This window comes from Scyliorhinus canicula, chromosome 10 (assembly GCF_902713615.1).
Source record: "Scyliorhinus canicula chromosome 10, sScyCan1.1, whole genome shotgun sequence".
Classification (NCBI taxonomy): Eukaryota; Metazoa; Chordata; class Chondrichthyes; order Carcharhiniformes; family Scyliorhinidae; genus Scyliorhinus; species Scyliorhinus canicula.
In genome coordinates, this window is record NC_052155.1 from 53,689,270 (window position 1) to 53,713,304 (window position 24,035).

The 24,035-nt window shown below is 46.0% G+C and overlaps 1 protein-coding gene across 4 annotated transcripts in view; it reads left to right on the plus strand.

The window, feature by feature from the left end:
• The window catches only part of smarcc1a (SWI/SNF related, matrix associated, actin dependent regulator of chromatin, subfamily c, member 1a), a 260,613-nt gene that overhangs the window by 212,225 nt on the left and 24,353 nt on the right, over positions 1-24,035 (plus strand). For all 4 annotated transcript variants that reach the window (XM_038808949.1, XM_038808946.1, XM_038808948.1 and 1 more), the window contains exon 26: positions 10,272-10,524. In XM_038808949.1, the coding sequence (XP_038664877.1) occupies positions 10,272-10,524 (253 nt within the window). The remainder of the gene's footprint in view (positions 1-10,271; positions 10,525-24,035) is intronic.

Sequence of the window (24,035 nt, forward strand, 5' to 3'; positions counted from 1 at the left end):
GTTGCAATTCTTTGTAGATGTAACCAGTACAGTTGGCAAGGGGAGTCTGTCGATGTGGTATATTTGGACTTGCAGAAGGCGTTTGACAAAGTCCCGCATAAGAGATTATTGTGCAAGTTTAAAGCGCTTGGGATTGGGGGAAATGTATTGAGGTGGATAGAAAACTGGTTGGCAGAGAGGAAACAAAGAGTAGGGATGGGTCCTTTTCAAATTGGCAGGCAGTAACTAGTGGGGTACTACAGGGATCGGTGCTGGGACCCCAGCTATTCACAATATATATTAATGATTTGGATGAGGGAACAAAATGTAACATCTGAAAGTTTGCAAATGATACCAAATTAGGTGGGAGGGTGAATTGTGATGAGGATGCAGCGATCCTGCAGCATGATCTGGACAGGTTGGGCGAGTGGGCAAATCAATGGCAGATGCAGTATAATTTGGATAAGTGTGAGGTTATTCACTTTGGAAGCAAAAACAGAAAGGCAGATTACTGCCTGTTCTTTCACACAATGGGGCCTTTTAGCTATTGACGTCACTGTTCTTACAATCTTAAGCAAGTCTCAAGCAACTTGCAAAATGTTCCCAGCTATTCGGCTTTCCTCACTCGTGGTTAATATGATTTAGCTAATTACTCTTAATGAGTTCTCCATTAAACCTTTTTCCCTATATCATCTATAGCTAACTAGAAAGCCAATTTCTATCAGTTACACTCTGTCCCTGCTTACAGATGATCATTTATAGAAATTGTAAACAACTCATCATTTGGATAGATTGTAAACAATTCCATAATTTACATAAATTGCAAAATATTCTTCATTTATAGAAATTGTAAACAATTTCTCTGACTCTGTCCTCTCGTGCACACGCCACTGCCCCAGTTTATTCTTGAGAACCACCATTGGTGCCTCCAGCTAGCTGGACCCAGTGCCGTAGAATTGTTTAAATTCCACTCTCTCGTGTGCTCTTGCTCTCACCCACTCTCCCTTTTAAGAGATTCCTGAAAGCGGACCTCATTGACCAAGAGTTTGGTTATCCCCATTTAATGCTATCTCCTTTGACTGAGATTTTTCTCCTTGCATCTCCTGAAGAATCTTGGGGTTTTTTATCCTCTTATGTCATATGTTAAATAAATGCAGCTTGTTCTTTTGTTGTATCCTTAACGAAGGAATATAACTTGTAAATTTGATCCAAGCCGCAAAAATTATTTTCATGTCATTAAGTAAAAGAAACCTCTTTCTTGTGGTAACGAGAAGAAACAAGAATTACTGATTGGAAAAAGAACCAGAGTTGATATGAGGGGCTGGTTTAGCACACTGGGCTAAATTGCTGGCTTTTTAAAAAAGCAGACCAAGGCAGGCCAGCAGCACGGTTCAATTCCCGTACCAGCCTCCCCGAACAGGCGCCGGAATGTGGCAACTAGGGGCTTTTCACAGTAACTTCATTGAAGCCTACTCGTGACAACAAGCGATTTTCATTTTCATTTTCACTTGGTGCTGCACTGGAGCTATTGCAATCTGGACTGCAGTGCCTCAAAAGGTGCTGGAAGCAGATTCCATTACAGCTTTCAAAGAGGAATGAATGAATACTTTGAAGGGAAGAAACTGTGGGGACCAACTGAATAGCTCCACCAAAGATCTGGCATAGCCACATATCCGAATGGCGACAATGAAAGTGGTGGTAACGGAGACACTGGTCCCCCTTTAAGCAGCGTTGGAAAAGAAGGAGCGGCATCTGGAGACACAGGAAGTGATGATCAGAGAGCTGGAGAAGGCTGTGACTGGCCTGAGCGACCAGATCAACTCACTGGCGACAGAGGGCAAGATTGGTGTCGGCCCAAGGGATGCTAAAGGGGGAAGGTCGAGGACCAAGAGTATCAGTCGCACTGCCAAAACCTTCGCATTATGGGCCTACTGGAGGGTACCGAGGGCAAGAACCCTACAGAATATATGGCACCGATGCTGGGCAAACTTGGGAGGGGAAAGCTTTCCCAAGCCCCCAGAAATGAACAGAACCCACAGGTCACTCCGGCCAAGGCCAGAGAGCAGCCGCAGGCCATCATTGTGAAACTACACCAATACCGAGTCTGAGAAAAGTTCCTGAACTAGGCAGGGTCCTGTAAATGGGAGGGACACTGGATCGGTGTGTACCAGGACAGTGGGGCAGACTGGGCCAAGCGCCAGGTGAAATTTAGCACATTAGTAGCCCTTTACAAGAACTTTAAAAAATAAATTTAGAGCACCCAATTATTTTTTTTTCTCCAATTAAAAAAAATTTAACATGGGCAATTCACCTAGCCTGCACATCTTTGGGTTGCGAGGGTGCGACTCACACAGACACGGGGAGAATGTGCAAACTCCACACGGGCAGTGACCCGGGGCTGGGATCGAACCTGGGTCCTCAGTGCTGTGAGGCAGCAGTGCTAACCACTGTGCCACCATGCCGACACTGTTTAAACAGTGTTCAGTTCATCGCAATTTCAGCAGTTCAAACAGCTGCGCCAGTCATTAAACTATCTCTTCCAGTTCCTTATTACTCAGTATTTTTAAAGTTTGTTTTGAGTTATGCAGTTTCATGGGGCATTCTGCATTTTTCATTCCAAATTGCTATTACTATCAAATGCTAACCACTGTGCCGTCCAGCCCTTTACAAGAACAATGTGCGGTTCGGGATGCTGTACCTGCCAGACTTGGGGTGATTTTTCAGGATAAGGAGTATTACTGCACTGCACCGACAGAAGCAGACACATTCATGCACCAGCATGGGCTGGGAAGGAGTGAACCAGACCTCTATTCTCATCGGTTTTTAAAAAAAAGACTCTTCGCGCAGGACTGATCTGCCATCTGCCTCATTGATTTGACAAGTCTCAGAAAGGAGGGGCTGAGCGCAGTATGATGTAGAAGGGAGGTGGAGGAGGGGGGGTGGGGGGGAAGAAGAGCAACGCAACAGCTGGGGGACGGTATGGATCGATCCTGGGGGTGGGGGAATAGAAGGCTGGCTACAACAAATCACATGGCGACAAGGGAACCAAAAGCAGCTATTTTGCTGGGGCTCCATACAAAAGGAAACCTGGGAGCACAGAGGCACAGCCACATGGTGAGTACGGTGACCACGGCCATATTGGATGGCTCCCAAACGAAAGGAAACCCCCGGAGTGCAGGGTGCATCCACAAGCTAAGTATGGTTGATCCCGTGGGGAGACAGAAACCCCCTTCAGATCCCGTTTACGGGGGGGGGGGGAAGAAAGAAACCTCCTGTCTGGAAAGTCAGAGACTTAATGGCCCAGTGAAAAGATCCAGAATCTTCACCCATCTGAAGAGTTTGAAAGCCGACAAAGTCTTCCTCCAGGAGGCCCACCTAAAGCAAAAGGACCAACTATGTGTAAGAAAGGGCTGGGTGGGGCAGACTTTCCATTCGTGTTAAGAAATGAAATGAAAATGAAAATCGCTTATTGTCACGAGTAGGCTTCAAATGAAGTTACTGTGAAAAGCCCCTAGTCGCCACATTCCGGCGCCTGTTCGGGAAGGCTGTTACGGGAATTGAACCGTGCTGCTGGCCTGCTTGGTCTGCTTCCAAAGCCAGCGATTTAGCCCTGTGCTAATCAGGGATACTGCTTAATAAGATCACAGCATTTACAGCAATGAGGATGGTTGCAGACCAAGGGGGACGGTACATCGTGGTAAGTGGTGTCTGGAAGGAGCACCGGTGGTCCTTGTAATTGTAGATGCTCCCAACTGGGACAATACTGAATTCATGAAGCAAGCCATGCCAGTAATCCCGACACCGACTCATCAGGGGCAGGCCTTTAACTGCTTCCAGGAATCTAGGATAGACCGATCAAAGTTGGGTGAAAGAATCAAACGTGGCAAAGGAATTTAATGTTTTCATGGAACAGATGTCGGCAGTGGACCCATGGAAGTTCACACACGGGAGAAGGAGTACTCCTCCCAGGTACACGGGGTGTGTACTAGGATCAATGTTTTGTAGCGGGGAATGCGGTGCTTCCAGGGGTGGTAAGAGCTGAGGACTCTGCAATCATAATCTCTGACTAGGCTTCACACTATATGGATGTGAGTTTGGAGATGGGCCGGGCACAAAGCCCATGATGAGTCGGTGTCAGCACAAAGCCCCCCATGGAACCTGGACATGGCCCTCCTGGCTGATGAGGCATTCTGGGATCGAATATCACTGGCAGTAGACTGGTATTACCAATAATCAGAATTGGGATATCTCGCCCTCCACGTTCTGGGAGGTACTGAGAGTAGTGATGAAACGGGAAATATAGGAAGGAGAGGGCGGCCAGACAATAGTTGATTGACTCCATACTGGAGGTGGATTGGCGATACTCCTCGACCCCGACCTTGGAACTACTGGCAGAGAGAAAAAGGCTACAGATGGACTTTGCTTTCCACGCGGAAAGCAGTGAACCAGTTCTGCCAGACACTCATTACCTTTTCCGAACATGGAGACACAGCCAGCCGTCTACTGACTCACCAGCTGAGAAAGCAGGCAGCCATGAGGGAAATAGCCCAGGTTTGGGACGGCAGTGGTCGGCTAGTCCTCATGCCAGAAAGGTTCAACGAAACATCCACAGTCTTCTACTGGGGGCTGTACACCTCTGAGCCCCCCACCCCTGAGGGAAACTCGGGGATGAAGTAGTTCCTCGACAGACTGGACATGCCGATCGTGGTGGAAGAAAAGAGACAGAGCCTGGAAGCACCACAAAATCTGAGAAGCCATGGACAGTATCAACTCTGCAGGCGGGGAAGGCACTGGGGCCAGATGGATTCCAGGCGGACAAAAGATTTGCACCACACCGAGAAATATTTGCAGGCTCGCAAGTAAGAAGCACACTGCCACCAACACTGGCCAAAGCCTCAATATCACTGATAACCAAAAAGATGAATGCAGGTCCTACAGTCCTACAGCCCCATCTCGCTAATCAATATCGACACACAAATCCTGGAGCTCAGGACTGTAGAAGGGAATGGTTTTGGGGGGGGGGGGGGGGTTGGAGCATAGGGTGTCCTTATACACCGGTGAACTGCTGTTGTATATTTCTGAACTCTATGTCTCTGGGTATAAATCGAACTTAAGCAAGAGTTGAGTATTTCATGGCACCCCTGTGTGTGGTGGTGGGGGGGGGGGGGGGGGGGGGGGGGGGGGGGGGGGGGGGGGGGGGGGGGGGGCTGCTGCCATTCCATTTGGTGACCACCTACTTTAGGTACTTGGGTGCAAGTGGTCTGGGATTGGGGAGGGCTCCAAAAATACAATTTCACTAGTTCATGGGGAGGGTGAAGGCCGAATTAGTTACGGTGGGGCAACCTCCCTCTGTCGTTGCTGGGTGCAGGCAGTTAAAATGAATATGTTGCCGCGATTCTTGTTCTTATTCCAGTGCCTGCCGGATGTTTCACTGAAGTCCTTCTTCAAGGGAGTGGGCAAATTGATCATCTCATTTATCTGAGACAGGGCAGGATAGTCAGGAGTAGGAGGGTTGTCCTGCACAGTGGGCGACAGGCTGGGGAGCTAGGCCTCCCAAACTTACTGTACTACTATTGGGCAGCAAATGCAGAGACGGTGCGGGGCTGGACCAAGAAGGGAGAGACCCAATGCGTAAAGGGGGTTGGGGTTGCGGGCACTGGCAACGGTGCCGCTCACGATGGCTCCAGGAAGGTACTTGGTGAGTCCGTTGGTGGTGACCACTTTGAAGAGGCAGTTCGGCAACATTTTTAAGTTGGGGGGGGGGGGGGGGGGGACACAATTAGGGGGAACCATGGGTTTGAGCTGGGGAGGATGGATGTGAGGTTTCTGAGTTGGGACGAGAGGGGGAATCGAAGAAAAGAAGGATTTGTTTTTCGGTGGGTGATTCGCGAGTCTGGAGGAGTTGGGAGAGAAGTATGCATTGGTGCAGGGATTGGATTGGATTGGATTTGTTTATTGTCACGTGTACCGAGGTACAGTGAAAAGTATTTTTCTGCAAGCAGCTCAACAGATCATTCAGTACGTGACAAAATTCAAGAAAATACTTAATACGGCAACACAAGATATACAATGTAACTACATAAGCATTGGCATCGGATGAAGCATACAGGGTGTAGTGTGAATGAGGTCAGTCAATAAGAGGGTTATTCAGGAGTCTGGCTACAGTGGGGAAGAAGCTGTTTTTGAGTCTGTTCGTGCGTGTTCTCAGACTTCTGTATCTCCTGCCCGATGGAAGAAGTTGGAAAAGTGAGTAAGCCGGGTGGGAGAGATCCTTGATTATGCTGCCCGCTTTCCCCAGGCAGGGGGAGGTGTAGATGGAGTCCATGGATGGGAGGCAGGTTTGTGTGATGGACTGGGCGGTATTCACGACTCTCTGAAGTTCCTTGCGGTCCTGGGCCGAGCAGTTGCCATACCAGGCTGTGATGCAGCCCGATAGGATGCTTTCTATAGTGCATCTGTAAAAGTTGGTAAGGGTTAATGTGGACATGCCGAATTTCCTTAGTTTCCTGAGGAAGTTAGGCGCTGTTGTGCTTTCTTGGTGATAGTGTCGACGTGAGTGGACCAGGACAGATTTTTGGTGATGTGCACCCCTAGGAATTTGAAGCTGCTAACCATCTCCACCTCGGCCCCGTTGATGCTGACAGGGGTGTGTACAGTACTTTGCTTCCTGAAGTCAATGACCAGCTGTTTAGTTTTGCTGGCATTGAGGGAGAGATTGTTGTCACTGCACCACTCCACTAGGTTCTCTTATCTCCCTCCTGTATTCTGACTCGTTGTTCTTCGAGTTATTCGTCGTTATTCGAGGGGAAGGGTTTAGGCACCAGCAGGTTCGAGATTTCACAATGAAGGTTTTCCCGAACTGACCATAAGACATAGGAGCAAAATTAGGCCACTCGGCCCATCAAGTCTTCTTCGCCATTCAATCATGACTGATATTTTCTCATCCCCATTCTCCTGCCTTCTCCCATAACTCTGTCTTAAAGACACTCTGATTTGGCCTCCACAGCCTTCTGCGGTAAAGAGTTCCACAGATTCACCACCCTTTAACTGAAGAAATTCCTCCTCATCTCAGTTTTCAAGGATCGCCCCTTTAGTCTGAGATGCTGTCCTCTGGTTCTAGTTTTTCCGACAAGTGGAAACATCCTCTCCACGTCCACTCTATCCAGGCCTCACAGTAGCCTGTAAGTTTCAATAAGAGCTCCCCTCATCCTTCTAAATTCAAACGAGTACAGACCCAGAGTCCTCAACCATTCCCCCATATGACAAGTTCTTCATTCCAGGGGGGAGTGGGGGGGGGGATTTGGGTTTGGGGGTTTGTTTTTTTTATATTGTTGGGGTTATTTTTGTATCTCTTTTATATGGTGAAAATGATGAAAATATGGCGAATAAACTTTTTTAAAATCTCTCTGGACGCAGGAAAGGCCTTTGACAGAGATGAGTGGAAGTACCTCATACTGGAATGTTTTGGGTTCGGACCAGAGTTCACATGGGTGAAACTACTGTACAGTGCTCCCATGGCGAGCGTATGGACAAACACCACCAGCTCTAAATATATCTGGTTGCACAGAGGCATGAGACCAGGGTGCTGCAATTCACACTGCTGTTTGCTCTGGCTATCACTGCCGATCACTCTCAGAATGGCTAAGGGGTGGAGAGGTATCAAGAGGGTGGAAAGAGAGCGTAGTGTTACTACACAGATGACTTGCATCTCAAACCCACAGACAGCATGGAAGGGATAATGAAACTCCTAAACGAGTTTGGATGTAGCCTTCTCTGATTACAAGGTTAACCTAAGCAAGTGCGAGATCTTCCCTGTGAAACCCACGGGGGGGGGGGGAGGGACAGAGCTGGCGGGACTGCTCAAACTGGCTCAAACCAAATTCCATGACCAGGGATCCAAATAGCCCACGACTGGACATGGATCCACAAATGGAACTGACTAATCTGGTGGAGGAAGTCATCCTCCCCGTGTGTGCGTGGGTTTCCTCCGGGTGCTCTGGTTTCCTCCCACAGTCCAAAGATGTGCAGGTTAGGTGGATTGGCCATGATAAATTGCCCTTAGTGTTGGGTGGGGTTACTGGGTTATGGGGATAGGGTGGAGGTGTTGACCTTGGGCAGGGTGCTCTTTGCAAGAGACGGTGCAGACTCGATGGGCTGAATGGCCTTCTGCACTGTAAATTCTATGAAAAAGGGACCTGCAGAGATGGGGCACACTGCCAGTGACCTCGCAGGGAGAATACAGACATCAAAATGAACGTATTGCCCAGGTTCCTCTTCCTGTTTAGATCCCTCCCTCACAATCTACATTACCACGGCATTTTTCAACAGTCGACAAACTAATCATGGCATTTGTGTGGTTGGGGGCGGAGAAAAGGAATGAGACCCGAGGAACCAAAAGAAGGTCCTACAAAGGGAAAGAAATGTGGGAGGCCTGACCCTCCCGAACCTACAGTTATATCACTGGGCAGCCAGATCAGAAAGAGTGAGAGGATGGGTAAAGGAACCGAGAGCAGAGTGGGTGCAGATAGAGGAGTCCAGGACCCCAACTGTCTTTCTCTTGTTCTCTTAAAAAAAAAATCATCCCGGAGAGGCGGTGGTATAGTGGCATTGACGCTGGACTTGTAATCCAGAGACCCATGGTAATGCTCTGGGAACCAGGTTTGGATCCTGCGATTGCAGATGGTGAAATTTGAATTCAATCCAAATCTGGAATTAAAAGTCGAATGATGACCATAAAAGAATTGTCGTAAAGACGCATCTGGTTCACTAATGTCCTTTAGGGACTGAAATCTGCTGTCCTTACTTGGTCTGGTCTCCATGTGACTCCAGACCCACAGCAATGTGGTTGTCTCTTAAAATGCCACTCAGTTTGAGGGTAATTGGGGACGGGCAACAAATGCTGGCCTTGCCTGCGACACCCACATCCCATGAAACCATAAAGAAAAAAATTTGGGCAGGATCCAAACATTGCCTGTTACTGGGCAGAATACAACCATTTGGCCAATTCATTGGCCACCAGCCAACCAATTGAACAGTGTCCCACTGATCTCTCGGGTACGCGAAGTCCGAGTTCTGCTATCCCAAGGCTAGCATAGTGTTCTCTTTTGTAACTTTTGAATTCCTTACTCCCCTGCTCGACTTAAAGGTATATATCCATTAAGCATGCATGGATAAAAATGGTAAGGGCCCTTACAATACTCTCCCATTGTGTTTTCCCTCTGATCTAGAGGTATTGAAAGCATGGCATATGGGATCTCATTCTTGTGAACTTCCTCTGGACCCTTTCCAAGGCCAGCACATCCTTCCTTAGATACAGAGCCCAAAACTGCTCACAATACTCCAAATAGGGTCTGACCAGAGCCTTATACAGCCTCAGAAGTACATCCTTGGTCCTGTACTCTTGCCCTCTTGACATGAATGCTCGCATTCCATTTGCCGCCTTACTGTCAACTGAACCTGCACATTAACCGTAAGAGAATCACGAACAAGGACTCCCAAGTCCTTCTGGAGGGCGCTAGCTATGAAGAGAGGTTGAGTAGATTTGGATTATTTTCATTAGAAAGATGGAGGTTGAGGGGGGACCTCATTGAGGTCTAAAAATCATCAGAGGTATAGACCGGGTGGATAGCAAGAAGCTTTTTCCCCAGAGTGGGGGACTCAATTACTGGGGGTCACGAGTTCAAGGTGAGAGGGGAAAAGTTTAAGGGAGATATGCGTGGAAAGTTCTTAACGCAGAGGGTGGTGGGTGCCTGGAACGCATTGCCGGCGGAGGTGGTAGAGGCAGGCACGATAGCGTTATTTAAGATGTATCTCATACGGTATTGCAATAGTTCTATGATGACATATCTGTGATGTAAGTTGGAATTTGAGCCAACAAATAGAATAAGGCTTGCTCGGGTAATAAAACAGATTGGAGATGACTGCCCGGTTGTAAACAATCACATGCTGGCACATGCCGTGGCACAACTGGAAGAACGATCTTAAAATCTGTCAGTTCAGTAGAAGTAAGAGAGAATTGTATAAATCTTGTTGCAGTAAAGAAAATAAACTATTGCCCTCAATACATCTGCAACTTCTTGATGAACCAACTGCTTCAAATTTTCGATTCACAATATGTGCTCTTCTGGCTGATTTTTGCATTTGGCCAAAACACCAGGTTGGGTTTGATTAGCTGTCCAGATTTCCACTAAGACTGATCACTTACAGCAGTTATTTGATGGCCCTGGCACCATGGAAGTACATTGCAGCAAGGGTCTTTTGTTCATGTGTGTTGCCTTTGCACTTTATTTCAGCTTGAACAGCAGAGACAACAGCTGCTCACGGAACGGCAAGCCTTCCACATGGAACAGTTGAAATATGCTGAAATGAGAGCCAGACAGCAGCTGGAGCAGCAGCAGCAGCAGCAACAACAACAGCAGCAGCATTCGCAAAGCACATCATCCACCCCTGTTATTCAGCAGCTGGGTTCCATGGGAATGATACAACAAGGTCCAACACCACCACCTCCATATCCAATGATGCACCATCAGATGCAGCAACAGCTAGGTCAGTATACGCTTTACATTGGTTCAATCATATCCTTATTTTCACCACCTCCAGATTAATAATGGGACAAACAGGTTTTGTGTCCAGTTAATGATTGTTAGTTAATCGCCATGACAAATTTCATTCCCCCTTTGCTATTATGTGTGGGTGTGTGAGAGAGAGTCTCTCTGATGACAGACAATTGCATACAACAGATCTTGTTAATCACGGGTATCTTGAGTGTCTTTTGTGGGAATTGATTTGAAGGAGAGCACATTTTTGAAGGAAACCACTTGTGCAGGTTGTCAGTATAATCTTCAAGCCTCAAACACACGGTGATGAAAAATACCATCCATGGTGGCATATTTTGCTGCATCAATATCTTTTGCACTTGGGATTCATGTATAAAACTGAGAACTTTCACAGTAAGCAAGGTTAGTAATAATTGGTTCCACTCTTTATCCTGTGTGCCTTGCCATTTGAGCTGATGAGTTCGGGCAAATCCATTCAAAAAGTTGTCCCTTTTGTACGATAAAGAATCTAATTTTATTGAAAGGTGCACAAGAAATAATGCAACGTCTAAATTACTGGTTAGACAATCCAGCTTAGAATGGTCATCAAGACCATGGATTTGGCGAGACTAATTGCTATTTGAGCTGAGCGTCTTTAGTTCCTGGTGTCTCCTTCCTGGGTTGGGTCACAATCACGTTTAGCAGATGCCTAATGTTCACTGTCAGCTGTGTGCCCTTGACAAAGCCTGTTTACTTCTCCCGACTATCTCCGCACACAACTCTCCAGTCGCCGCGCCAGGGACTTTACCAGGACTTTGGCATCTGTATTTCAGTGTGAAATGGGTCTGTAGGACATGAATGCAATCGGATCCTGTCTTTTTTTAGCCATCAGCAATATTGAGGCCTGTGCCCACGTGGGCAGCAGGGTCCATCTCTATATCTAGTCATCATTGAACATCTACCACAGCTGCGTGGCCAATGCTGCTGCAAATTATTTATAGAAGTCTACCAGGTATCTGTCCAGACACGGTGCCTTCCCCAATTGCATGGAGTACTCTCCATGACTTTTTCCTCATTCTAGTGGTGCTTCAAGTCCCTGCCTTCTTTCTTCTCCTCTCCTCCTCTCCCTTCCCCCCCCCCCCCCCCCCCCCCCCCCCCACACACACACACACAGCTGGTATGTCTAACCTATTGTGAAACTGTTTCATCCTCGAGTCGCACTCCGGGGGCTTGGAGATGTACAGCTTTCGGTCGAAAGTTGCCAAAGTCTCCTTAATCTTATCTTGCACTGCAACTAGTTTTCCATTCCGATCCTTCACCTGAGCTATCGCGTCCTGGCTGCCTGCTTTCTCAGCTGGACGAGGAAGGAGAACTCTTTCTAAACAGTATGGTCAACACCTCCCTTAGTACCGAAGCAAGCTTGGTATATCTGTCCTATCCACCTCTTACCCTGGGTTGGTCCTTCTCCCTCCGATATATCTCTTGAAGGAAGACTATGTTGGCCCTCAGGTTTTTTAGATGGCAAACACTTTGTAAATAAAGCCACCATCCGGTGCTTGTCCAGGTTGACTGCAATGTCTTGATAGATGCAGGTTGTATCCCTCTTATCTACAGGACTGTGTGTTCCTGGCCCAGTTCACCTCTTTATCCGGGAACTTATGGAGTTTGACTATGATCGCCTGTGGTGGTTCTCCTGCTTTGGGCCTTTGCCGGAGCAACCTGTGAGCCCAATCTACCTCTGGTAGCCTTCTCCGATCAGCTTCCCAAGCATCCTCGCAGCGTACCCAGTGGGGTTTTCTGCCCTCTGTGCTTTCAAGTAGCCTGACAATCCGTAGGTTCTGGCAGCATGACCTGTTTTTCTGATCTTCTACCTTCCACTCGAGTGTTCCCTGTGCCGTCACCAATCTTGCCACTTCGGCCTCAAGCGATGCGATCTGACCACTCTGGCCAGTGGCCACATTCTCCAGCTCCGCACCGTTGCTTCCTGGGTCTCTAGTTTCCGCTCCGTTCTCTCTAACGCTGCTTTGATGGAGACCAGAATGGTTTCTATGGCCGACCTCATGGCTGACATGGGGTCCATAGGGTTCCTGTGTTTTTGGAGCTCTATTGAAAGAAGCTCCAACCACTGCTCCAACGGTGGTGGGCTAAGGTCTGCTTTGGTGACCCTGCTCGGTCTGCCATGCTCTGCTTTGCTGCACCCCACGTGTCTCCTCGCTCCGGTCTGGATCTTCGTCTCCCAACTTTTACCATAACTGCTATTTTTCCGCTCGGTGGCTAGTTCAAAGGCATTTCTTTGGATAATTGTTAGTGTAGGATGAGTGTTTTTTGTTACTTTGGTATCAAATTTACACGTTTAAGGGACCTAAGTTGAAGTTCCGAAGGGAGAGCCACCTTTTGTGTGACCACTCAGCACATCGCTGCCAAGGAGGGGAAAACATACTGCACCTCATCCTCTGTAACCTGCGTGGTGCAGATGCATCTGTCCATGACGATATTGGAGGCGTGATCACCGCACAGTCCTTGTGGAGATAAAGTCCCATTTTCACTCTGAGGATACCCTCCATCGTGCTGTGTGACACTACCGTTGTGCTAAATGGCGTAGGTTCAAAATTGATGTAGCAACTCAAGACTGGGCATCCATAAAGGGCTGTGGGCCACCAGCAGCAGCAGAATTGGACTCGGCTACAATCTGCAGCTTTGGCCTAGCATTACTGCGACTCTACTACTACTCCGACTCAGCTTTGATTGATGCAGGTTGTATGCCCTGCATCTAACCAGGGGATCAACCCTGGTTCAATGAAGAGTGAAGGAGGGCATGCCGGGAGCAGCTCCAGGCATACTGAAAAATGAGGTGTCAATCTGGTGAAGCTACAACACAGGACTACTTGCATACCAAACAACATAAACAGTCATAGAGTGTTTAGCAATCCCACAACCAACAGGTCAGATCTAAGCTCTGCAGTCCTGCCACATCCAGTCGTGAATGGTGGTGGACAATTTGAAAAATCTCACTGGAGGAGGAGGCTCCACAAATATCCTCATCCTCAATGATAGAAGAGCCCAGCACATCCATGTAATAAACACGGCAGAAGCATTCGTAATAATATTCAGTGGGAAGTGCCGAGTGGATGATCCATCTCTCTTTCCTCCAGAGGTCCCCAGCATTACAGATACTCGTCTTCAGCCAATTTTATTCACCCCATGTGATATCAAGAAACAGCTGAAGACAATGGATATGGCAAAAGCTATCGGCCCTGACAATATTACAGCAATAGTACTGAAGACTTGTGCTCCAGGCCTTGCTGCACCCCTGGCCAAGTTGGTCCAGTACAGCTACAACACTGGCATCTACCCGGCAATGTGGAAAATTGCCCAGGTATGTCTGTACACAAAAGCAGGAAAAATCCAACCCAACCAATTACTGCCCTATCAATCTACTCTCCATCATCAGTAAAGTTTTGGAAGGGGTTGCCAACAGTGCTATTAAGAGTCATTTCGTAATAAAACTGATGCTCAGTTTGGGTTTGTCAAGATCACTCAGCTGCTGACCTCATTACAGCCTTAGTTCAAACTTGGACAAAAGTGCTGAACTCGAGAGATGCGAGTGACTGCCTTTGACATCAAGGCAGCATTTGATAAGAGTATGGCATCGAGGAGCTCGAGCAAACCATTTATAAGCTCGTGCTGATTAAGTCCCTGCCCTTTGTACAGACCGCCCGTTGTGGGAATCGGGGCTAACTTTCCACTGGATGGAGTCCTACCTAGCACAAAGTGGTTGTTGGAGGTCAATCATCTCAGTCCCGGGACATCACTATGGGAGTTCCTCAGGGTGGTGACCTAGACTCAATCATCTTCATCTGCTTCATCAATGACCTTCCTTCCAACATTTATGTTCTTTTTTAAAATTTAATTTAGAGTACCCAATTATTTTTTTCTTCCCAATTTAGCATGGCCAAGCCACCTACCCTGCACATCTTTGGATTGTTGGGATGAGACCCACGTGGAAACTGAGAGAATGTGCAAATTCCACATGGACAGTGACCCTAGGCCGTGATCGAACCTGGTTCCTTGGTGACATGAGGCAGCAGTGCTAGCCACTGTGCCATCGTGCCACCCTGACCTTCCTTCCAACACAAGGTCAGATGTGGGGATGTTCGCTGATGACCATGTTCAGCACCATTTGCGACTCCTCAGATAATGAAGCAGTCCATGTCCAAATGCAGCAAGACCTGGACAGTACCCAGGCTTGGGCTGACAAGTGGCAAGTAACATTCATGCCACACCAGTGCCAGGTTATGACCATCTCCAATAAAAGAGAGTCAAACCATGGTCCCTTGACATTCAATAGCATCATCATCATCATCACTGAGTCCCCCACAATCAACATCCTGGGGTTTACCATTGACCAGAAACTAAACTGGACCAGTCATATAAATACTGTGGTGAGAAGAGTAGGTTAGAGGCTGGGAATTCTGCAGTGAATAACTCGCTACTTGACTCTCCAGGGCTGTCCACCACCCACAAAGCATAAGTCAGGAGTGTGATGGAATACCCCCCACTTGCCTGGATGAATGCAACTCCAGCAACGCTTGAAGCTCAACACCATCCAGGACAAAGCCAGCTTGATTGATACCCCTTCCACAAATATTCAGTCCCTCCACTGATGCAGCACTGTGTATCATCTACAAGATGCACTGCCGGAACTCACCAAGGCTCCTTCTATAATAATAATAATCTTTATTAGTGTCACAAGTAGGCTTACATTAACACTGCAATGAAGTTACTTTGAAAATTCCCTATTCGCCGCACTCTGGCACCTGTTCAGGTACACTGAGAAACAATTAAGAATGTCCAGTTCACCTCACAGCACGTCTTTTGGGACTTGTGGGAGGAAACCGGAGCACCCGGAAGAAGCCCACACAGACACTGGGAGATTAATCCCACGATCACTACTGTCTAGAAGGTCACGGGCAGCAGATACGTGGGAACACCAACACTTGGAAGTTCCCCTCCAAGTCACTCACGATCTTGACTTGGAAATAGATTGCCATTCTTTCACTGTCTCTAGGTTAAATCCTGCAGGTCCCTCCCTTGTAGCACGGTGGTGTACCTACACCACATGGACTGCAGTGGTTCAAGAAGGCAACTCACTACCACCTTCTCGAGGACAATTAGGCTTGGAAAATAAATGCTGGCCTAGCCAGTGAAGCCCACATCCTTTTTTAAAAAAAAATCTGCTCCCTCTTCGTTAGTGTGAGGGAACCCATCCCACTGTTGTCTCATCCATCTTTGACCTGAAGAAGATTGTTGCTTGACGAGCACTGCCATCTCCCCAGGTGCTGCACCCTGGTCCCAAGCATTCTTTAATATATCCTTTTTCAGGAAGCTGGTAGCTTGTCAAGTGACAATCACCCTTTCAGACCCTTCTGACCAAGAAATGTCTCCGTGGTTACTTCCTCTGTTTTTCACCTAGCTCCAGGTCAGCGTTTTAGTTTATGTCACGCTGAGGATCATTTCCTGCCCCTCTTCAAACACTTGCAGAGGCAAGATTCCATCGTACCAACTTATTGCCATTAAGGAAACCTAAACCAAGTGATTTTGATGTTTCCATGGACTGTTTAGAAATTGCCTTTTCAGAGAAAGAAAAACATTAGTTGATCTCAACAGTGTTATACTATGCAAAAGAATACCAGTTCAAAAGACTCCAATTTTTTTTACATCAAAGGCACTTAGTTTCTCAAATTGTGGCCCAGTCCACTGATCATCCAACTCGGTAACCTAATCCTGCTTTCCTCGACGTCCTTTGATCCCCTTCGCCACAAGTGCTATATCGAACTGCTCGAAACCATGCAATGTTTTGGACTCGACTACTTCCTGTGGTAATGAATTCCACAGACTCGCCATTCTCTAGGTGAAGAAATTTCTCCTAATCTCTGTCTGATGGTCTACCCATATCCTCAAGACTGCCACCGGTTCTGGATACACCCACCATCGGGATCATCTTTCCTACATCTATCCTGTCCAGTCCTGTTAGAAGTTTAAAGGGTTCTGTGAGATCCCCGCTCATTCTTCTGAACGCAAGCGAATACAATCCTAACCAATTCAATCTCTCCTTGTATGTCAGTCCTGCCATCCCAGGAATCAGTCTGGTAAACCTTTGCTGCACTACCTCTCGAGCAAGAACATTCTTCCTCAGATAAGGAGACCAAAACTGCACAATATTCTAGGTGTGGCCTCACCAAGGCCCTGTATAACTGCAGCATATTAAGAGGTCTTGCAATACCAAGGGCAGCACAGTGGTTAGCACTGCTACCTCATGGCGCTGAGGTCCCAGGTTCGTTCCCGGCTCTGGGTCACTGTCTGTGTAGAGTTTCCACATCCTCCCCGTGTTTGCGTGGGTTCCGCCCCCACAACCCAAAGATGTGCAGGGTAGGTGGTTTGGCCACACTAAATTGCCCCTTAATTGGAAAAAATGAATTGGGTATTCTAAATTTATTAATAAAAAATCAACAACAGGTTAAAGTCAAACAGGTTAGTTTGGAATCACTGATGGACTTTCACCTGGTGTTCTTGCTGTGCCCACCCCAGTCCAACTCCGGCATCTCCACATCATGATTGCAGCATGACATCGCTGCTCCTCTACTCTGATTCTCTCACAATGAATTTGCCGCTTGCTGCACATGAAAATGAAATTAAATGAAAATCGCTTATTGTCACGAGTAGGCTTCAATGAAGTTACTGTGAAAAGCCCCTAGTCACCACATTCCGGCGCCTGTTCGGGGAGGCTGGGACGGGAATTGAACCGTGCTGCTGGCCTGCCTTGGTCTGCTTTAAAAGCCAGCGATTTAGCCCAGTGTGCTAAACCAGCCCCATGCACCTGCATGCTTACCTCCAGTGACTGATGTATGAGGACACCCAGGTCTCGTTTCATGCTCCCCATCTAATTCATGGCCATTCAGATAATAGTCTGCCGCCTTGTTTTTGCTACCAAAGTGGATAACCTCACATTTATTCACATTATACTGCATCTGCCATGCATTTGCCCACTCACTCAGCCTGTCCAAATCACACTGAAGGATCTCTGCATCCTCCTTCCAGCTCACACTCCCACCCAACTTGGTGTCATCTGCAAATTTGGAGATATGACATTTTGTGTTCTCATCTAAATCAATAACATATTGTGAATAGCTGGGGTCCTAGCACCGATTCCTGTGGTACCCCACTAATCACTGGCTGCCAATTTGAAAAAGACTGGTTAATTCCTACTCTTTTTTTTTTTCCTGTCTGCCAACCAGTTTGCTATCCATCTCCACGCTACCCCCAATCCCATGTGCTTTAATCTTACACTCTAATCTTTTATGCAGGGCTTTGTGAAAAACCTTCTGAAAATATAAATACACCACATCCACTAGATTCTACTTAATACATCCTCAAAGATTTCCAGTAGGTTTGTCAAGCATGACTTCCCCTTCATAAATCCATGCTGACTCTGTCCGATCCTGCCACTTTCTGAGTGCTCTGATATAAAATCTTTGATAATGGATTCTTGAATTTTTCCCACTACTGACAATAGGCTTACTGGTCTATAATTTCCTGTTTTCTCTCTGCCTCCCTTTTTAAATAGTTGAGTTACATTAGCCACCCTCTAATCTACAGGAACTGTTCTGCGGTCTATAGCATCCTGGAAGATGACCACCAATACAGCCACTATTTCTAGAGCCAACCCCTGCAGTACCCTGCGATGTAGATCATCAGGCCCTTGGGATGTATCAGCTTTCAATCCGATCAATTTCCCAAACACCATTTCTCTACTGATATTGATCACCTTCAGTTCCTCTCTGTGACTAAACCCTTCCTTCCCCAACATTTCTGGTATCTTATTTGTGTCCTTATTTGTGAAGACAGAACCAAAGTATGTATTTAGTTGCTCAGCCATTTCTTTGTCCCCTATTATACATTCCACTGTTTCTGTCTGTAAGGGACCTACGTTTGTCTTAACCAATCTTTTTCCCACAACGTACTGATAGAAACTTTTACAGTCAGTTTTTAATGTTCCCTGCAAGCTTTCTTTCATATTCTATTTTCCTCTTAAATCAATCCGCTGATCCTCCTTTGCTGAATTCTAAACAGCTCCCAATCCTCGCCTGTTGCTTTTCTTGGTCAATTTGTATGCTCCTTCCTTGGATCGAATACTATCCCTAATTTACCTTGTAAGCCATGGATTGGTACCTTTCCCGTTTTACTTTTGTGCCAGACAGGAATAAACAATTGTTGCAGTTCCACCATGTGCTCTTTGAATGTTTGCCTATCGACTGTCGTCCCTTTAAGTAACATTCCCCAGTCGGTCATAACCAACTCGCGCCTCATTTCATCGTAGTTTCCTTTGTTAAGATTTAAGACCCTAGTCTCAATCAACTACTTCACATTTCCATCTTGATGAAAAATTCTATCATATTATGAGTACTGTGTAATGAGAACGGAATCATTGGCAATCTAGTTGTGAAGACCTCTTGGCCAAATTGTATGCTACTAAGAAAAACAATAGGTCTGAGGATTGGGAGTTGTTTAGAATTCAGCAAAGAAGATTAAGAAGAGGGAAAACCCATTTCCTTCCTGCCTGTGGAATCTGAGCCTGCAGTGCGACCACCTATCTATAGGTGCTATCCACAACACTCTCTGCTTCCCGGATGCTCCACGGTGTCCCCAGCCACCGCTCCAGCTCTGAAACTCAGGCTTCCAGGAGCTGTAGCTGGAGACACTTCCTGCACACATGCTTCCCCCGGGCACTGGAAATGTTCTCTTCCACCGGAAATGTTCCCTTACACCCACATGGAGCAAGAGGAACAAACCAAGGCTTTGAGATCTCCTGCTATGTTGTGACTCTTTAAATTAAACCTTCAGAAGATGCTTAATATCAGATTATATCAAATTCTCTCAGACCCTTCTTTCCTTGTCCTCGTAACTACCAGTTATAGCCCTTGCAGATTATGAACCACAAAACGGTGTTTCAAATCTTAAAAAGTGATGGAAGTTGTTGAGACTTACCAACCTTACCCACTGCTTAACCAATCAGCTCTCTCTTATAACCTCTTCTCCCAATTCCACCTAACCCCCTGTTTCCACCCAACTCCACAAGCACTCTGTCTCAGCAAACCAGCTCTCACAGTGCAGACAAACCAGCATTTAGAGAGCTCTGCTTTTATAGGTATGAGGTAACGTTTTGAGTCTGGATGACTCTTTGTCAAAGTAGATACAGTTTTAAGTGTGTTGAATGTAATGTTTCTGTGCTTGAGGGTAAAACCTACAGTTAGATTCTTGCTGGATGAACATATTTTTATGTGTGGTGGTTGGTTAAGTTCCAACTTTTAATACAATCTGGGAATCGAGAGTTGAAGCAATTATGCGCAGTTTGCACAACAGTCAAGGCTGAAAAGTCCGAAAGGGGCTTGTATAAAATCCTAAAATTGATTCGCTGTTACAGTGGAACAGAAGCTTTGTTTTAAAAGTGTCATTTGGAAAACATGGTCAGGATTTCAGACCGGAAACCGTAAAGGGAAAGAATGAGAACATAGAACATACAGTGCAGAAGGAGGCCATTCGGCCCATCGAGTCTGCACTGACCCACTTAAGCCCTCACTCCACCCTATCCCCGTAACCCCATAACCCCATCTAACCTTTTTTGGCCACTAAGGGTAATTTATCATGGCCAATCCACCTAACCTGCACGTCTTTGGACTGTGGGAGGAAACCGGAGCACCCAGAGGAAACCATCGCACACACAGGGAGAACATGTAGACTCCGCACAGTGACCCAAGTTGGGAATCTAACCTGGGTCCCTGGAGCTGTGAAGCAATTGTGCTGACCATTATGCTACCATGCTGCCAGAGTAACAGAGATTGGAGCTGTGATAGATCCCTAATGAGAGATTGGAGCTGTGGCTGTCATAGCTGCTTGATCAAAACAAAAATTCGAAGCAAACACACACGCAATCTCAGAAATTAAGGAACATTCCACCCTGATCACCACCAATTAACATATAGTGTCACTTGAGACCCAGGAATATAAAACAGCTTATTGGCTGCCAGCCAAGTCCATCAAAATGAGTCGTCATTGATGACAGCACAGCCTGCTGGGAGATTCCCTTTTTAAAATTAAAGGAGAAATCCATCTTAAAGGCATAGGCCCTAGTGATTGTCGAAGTACAAAACCCCAAAAAACAGAAAATACAGAGAAAAACAAGCGTCAGACAAGGATTCACACGAGGATCCTTGCACAATCTTCATGGAGTTTTCGGAGGAGAATTCCACAAACATTCACTTGGGGTTCAGAGTGGAGAGTGTATTTACCTATAATTATCTTTTGTGCTAAAAAGGGGCTTTGTGTTATTGAGACCATTGTAGATTATGATGTACTTTATAATCAGTGTTAATCCTAAAACTTGTGTATTATAATCCAACTTGTCATGTTTAATTGTTTTTTTCTTGTTAAAATTAATTAGCAGTCCTTTCGCACCGTTCCTCCGTGTTTTATATGTTAAAAAATCCTCCTTTTGAGCCAGGCTTCCTTCTACGATCTTCCCATCCAATTATAGCATCAACAGGAATTGTAACACCTTCAATATTGTACAGTATTTTAGTGGCTATGATTTGAAAGTGGCAAGTGCTATTGACTTGCATGATTAAAGGCCCCAGGCAGCACGGTGGCACATGTGGTTAGCACTGCTGCCTCACAGCGCCAAGGTCCCAGGTTTGGTCCTGGCTCTGGGTCACTGTCCGTGTGGAGTTTGCACATTCTCCCCGTGTTTGCGGGTTTCGCCCCCACAACCCAAAGATGTGCACCGTAGGTGGATTGGCCACATTAAATTGTTCCTTAATTGGAAAAAATGAATTGGGTACTCTAATCATTTTTAAAAAGTAAATTTAAAGGCTCTAGTAATTCACTGGCTAGCCAAGTGGCACCTTTCGGGCATAAGGTGAAGGCAAAACCCCCTCAAGCTGCCTGAAATATGCCTGTATCCATGGCATTGGGATCTACACCTGTCCTGTGTTGACACTAACTCAAACACCATTTGCAACTGCTGAGGTGGATTTCTCTCTCAAATGCCAGCTTGTGTGCAGATAGTTTCAGTTAGCAGTGAGTTAGAGAATACCCTAATGCTTGCAGTTGCTGGTATTTGTGCCGTCTGTATTAATTATTTTTGTATGGGTTTTTGTGCCCCTATTTTCCCCTTATGGGTAGTATTTCAGGAAAGGATTGTATGCATGATGATGATATTTCACAATGGCATCTTTGAGAAGTTGATGACAAATGTTGGTGCAGCTCAACCAAAGCAGCAGATAAAAATTAAGGTCATGGGCAGCACGGTGGTGCAGTGGGTTAGCCCTGTGCCTCACTTTGCTGAGGTCCCAGGTTCGATCCTGGCTCTGGGTCACTGTCCGTGGAGTTTGCACATTCTCCCCGTGTTTGCGTGGGTTTCGCCCCCACAACCCAAAGATGTGCAGGGTAGGTGGATTGGCCACGCTAAATTGTTCCTTAATTGGAAAAAAAAATAATTGTGTACTCTAAATTTACTTTTTTTTAAATCCACGGTCAAACCGTACAAACTGCAGAATTAGTGGGCATTGCAAAAACGAGCATGTTGCATGTAGCTGATTACGTACAGAATTCATGTTTTCATCGTATGACTAATCACTGAAGTCTCCATGTCGCTGATTTGGGTCATTGATATTAATCTTTCAGAAAAAAATAAGATTAAGCGAATACATTTCTTACATGAGCACCTGTTGATCAACATTTCAAACTGTTCCTCCTACTTCGACAAGCCGTTTATAGCCATTGCTCAGGTTATTTGTTTCAGAAGTTAAGTTGCAGTGAGTGGTGTAATTTCACACACACCATGTCTCTTGATTGAAATCCTTGTGGAACATGTTTTTTCTTAGTGATTGCTTAATTTGAGAAGACTGCGAGGAAAAAGAACTGGTGTTGGTCAATCGCATCCAGGCACACAAGCTAGTTTATTAATTTAATTTTCATGAGGGAAACATTTGCTCAAGGTTGCACTTGCGTGCCAGTGTCAGCTGTCGTATGGTAATGGACATCTACTTTGAACCATTCAAGTCCTTGTCATAATATCCTGATATTTTTATGTCGGAAGCTCCTGAATTTTGCCACATGGTTGGTAAAGGATCAAAGTTCTGGAACATTCTATTTGAAGCCATTGCGGGAGCAACACCGCAAGACTACTGCAGGACAGAAGATCCATTATTACTGTCTCAGGGCACCTGTGGATGAGCAATAAATGTGGACTTGCCAGCATTTTGCATATCCAGAGAGTTTTGGTTTCTTAAATTACCCACCTTTAGACTCGATTTCTGGATACTGCCAAGCCCGAAATAACATGCCACTTGGTGCTCCGTAAATTGTTACTTGAAGTTTTTCAACCTTGTATTTCTGTCCACTGGCAATCAACATAATGTTTGAAAAGCTCAGTGGCTTCTCTTGCTTTCAATTGTGTTTTCCTTGTACAGGCAAAAACAATTATTTTGAGGCTCTGCTGAGTGCTGAATACTCGCCAGAGGCCATTTTGAGGTTCTCGTTTGAACATTCTAACTTCTCTCGCAGTAAATGTTTCTGTATTTTCCAAGTGTTGGTGCACAAATCTAGTGAGAGTTAAATGCATAGTAATTGTTGTTGTCATTCTGGGCACTTTGGCTTCTCAGACTATTGCCTTCCAAGGTGATATGTTTTTGGGAAAGCTGTTCTTCCCTTGATAAAATGAAAATGAAGAAGAGAGAAGTATTGAGTGAGAAGCTTCCATCAGAGTTTGTTTAAAAACATTGTTAACTGAAACAACCATTATTTTATGTGTTTAACACTCTGGTCAGATCGTTGGCTCCTTTACAGGAATTCATTAAGGTATTCTATCCTGCAGGGGAAAGCTATTCTTTGAAACCTCTAATGTCAATTAAAAAAAAATACAAGTTGAGCATTTAAGCACACATTTCAGCACCAGGAAATAGAATAGCTGCATCAGCTGACAGCATCAAGTGGTTATAGGTTAGCGATAGACCAGTGAGATGCACTTTAACTTCCGCTTTTCAAGAGCACCCCTCACGGACCAGCTTTACATTTTAATTCCCCAAGCCATCCATCTTTGGATGTGTCCGATTTGATGACAGGTCAGAGATGATCCGCGCTGTTTTTGCGAATGGCATTTCACCCTTTGGCATCTTTATGAAAGTACTCTCATTGCTAAAGTTGCCTCCTGATAATTTCGTACTATTTTTTTTCTGTAGTTTTTGCCTTCCCCTTGGAGATTACTTAGCTGTCGGAAGGCTTTTTAATTATGCTCCAGGAATCATGAATGTGGGACAGACCTGATGGATTACCTGGTCTTTTCTTGCCCATTACTTTCACGTTTGTCAATATTCTCCTCGGCTGGCAGCTTTGTGGAATTGAAGAGAGGGTCCGAAAGCTTATTTATATAATGCCACATCACACTAACTGAACGTACATTGATCT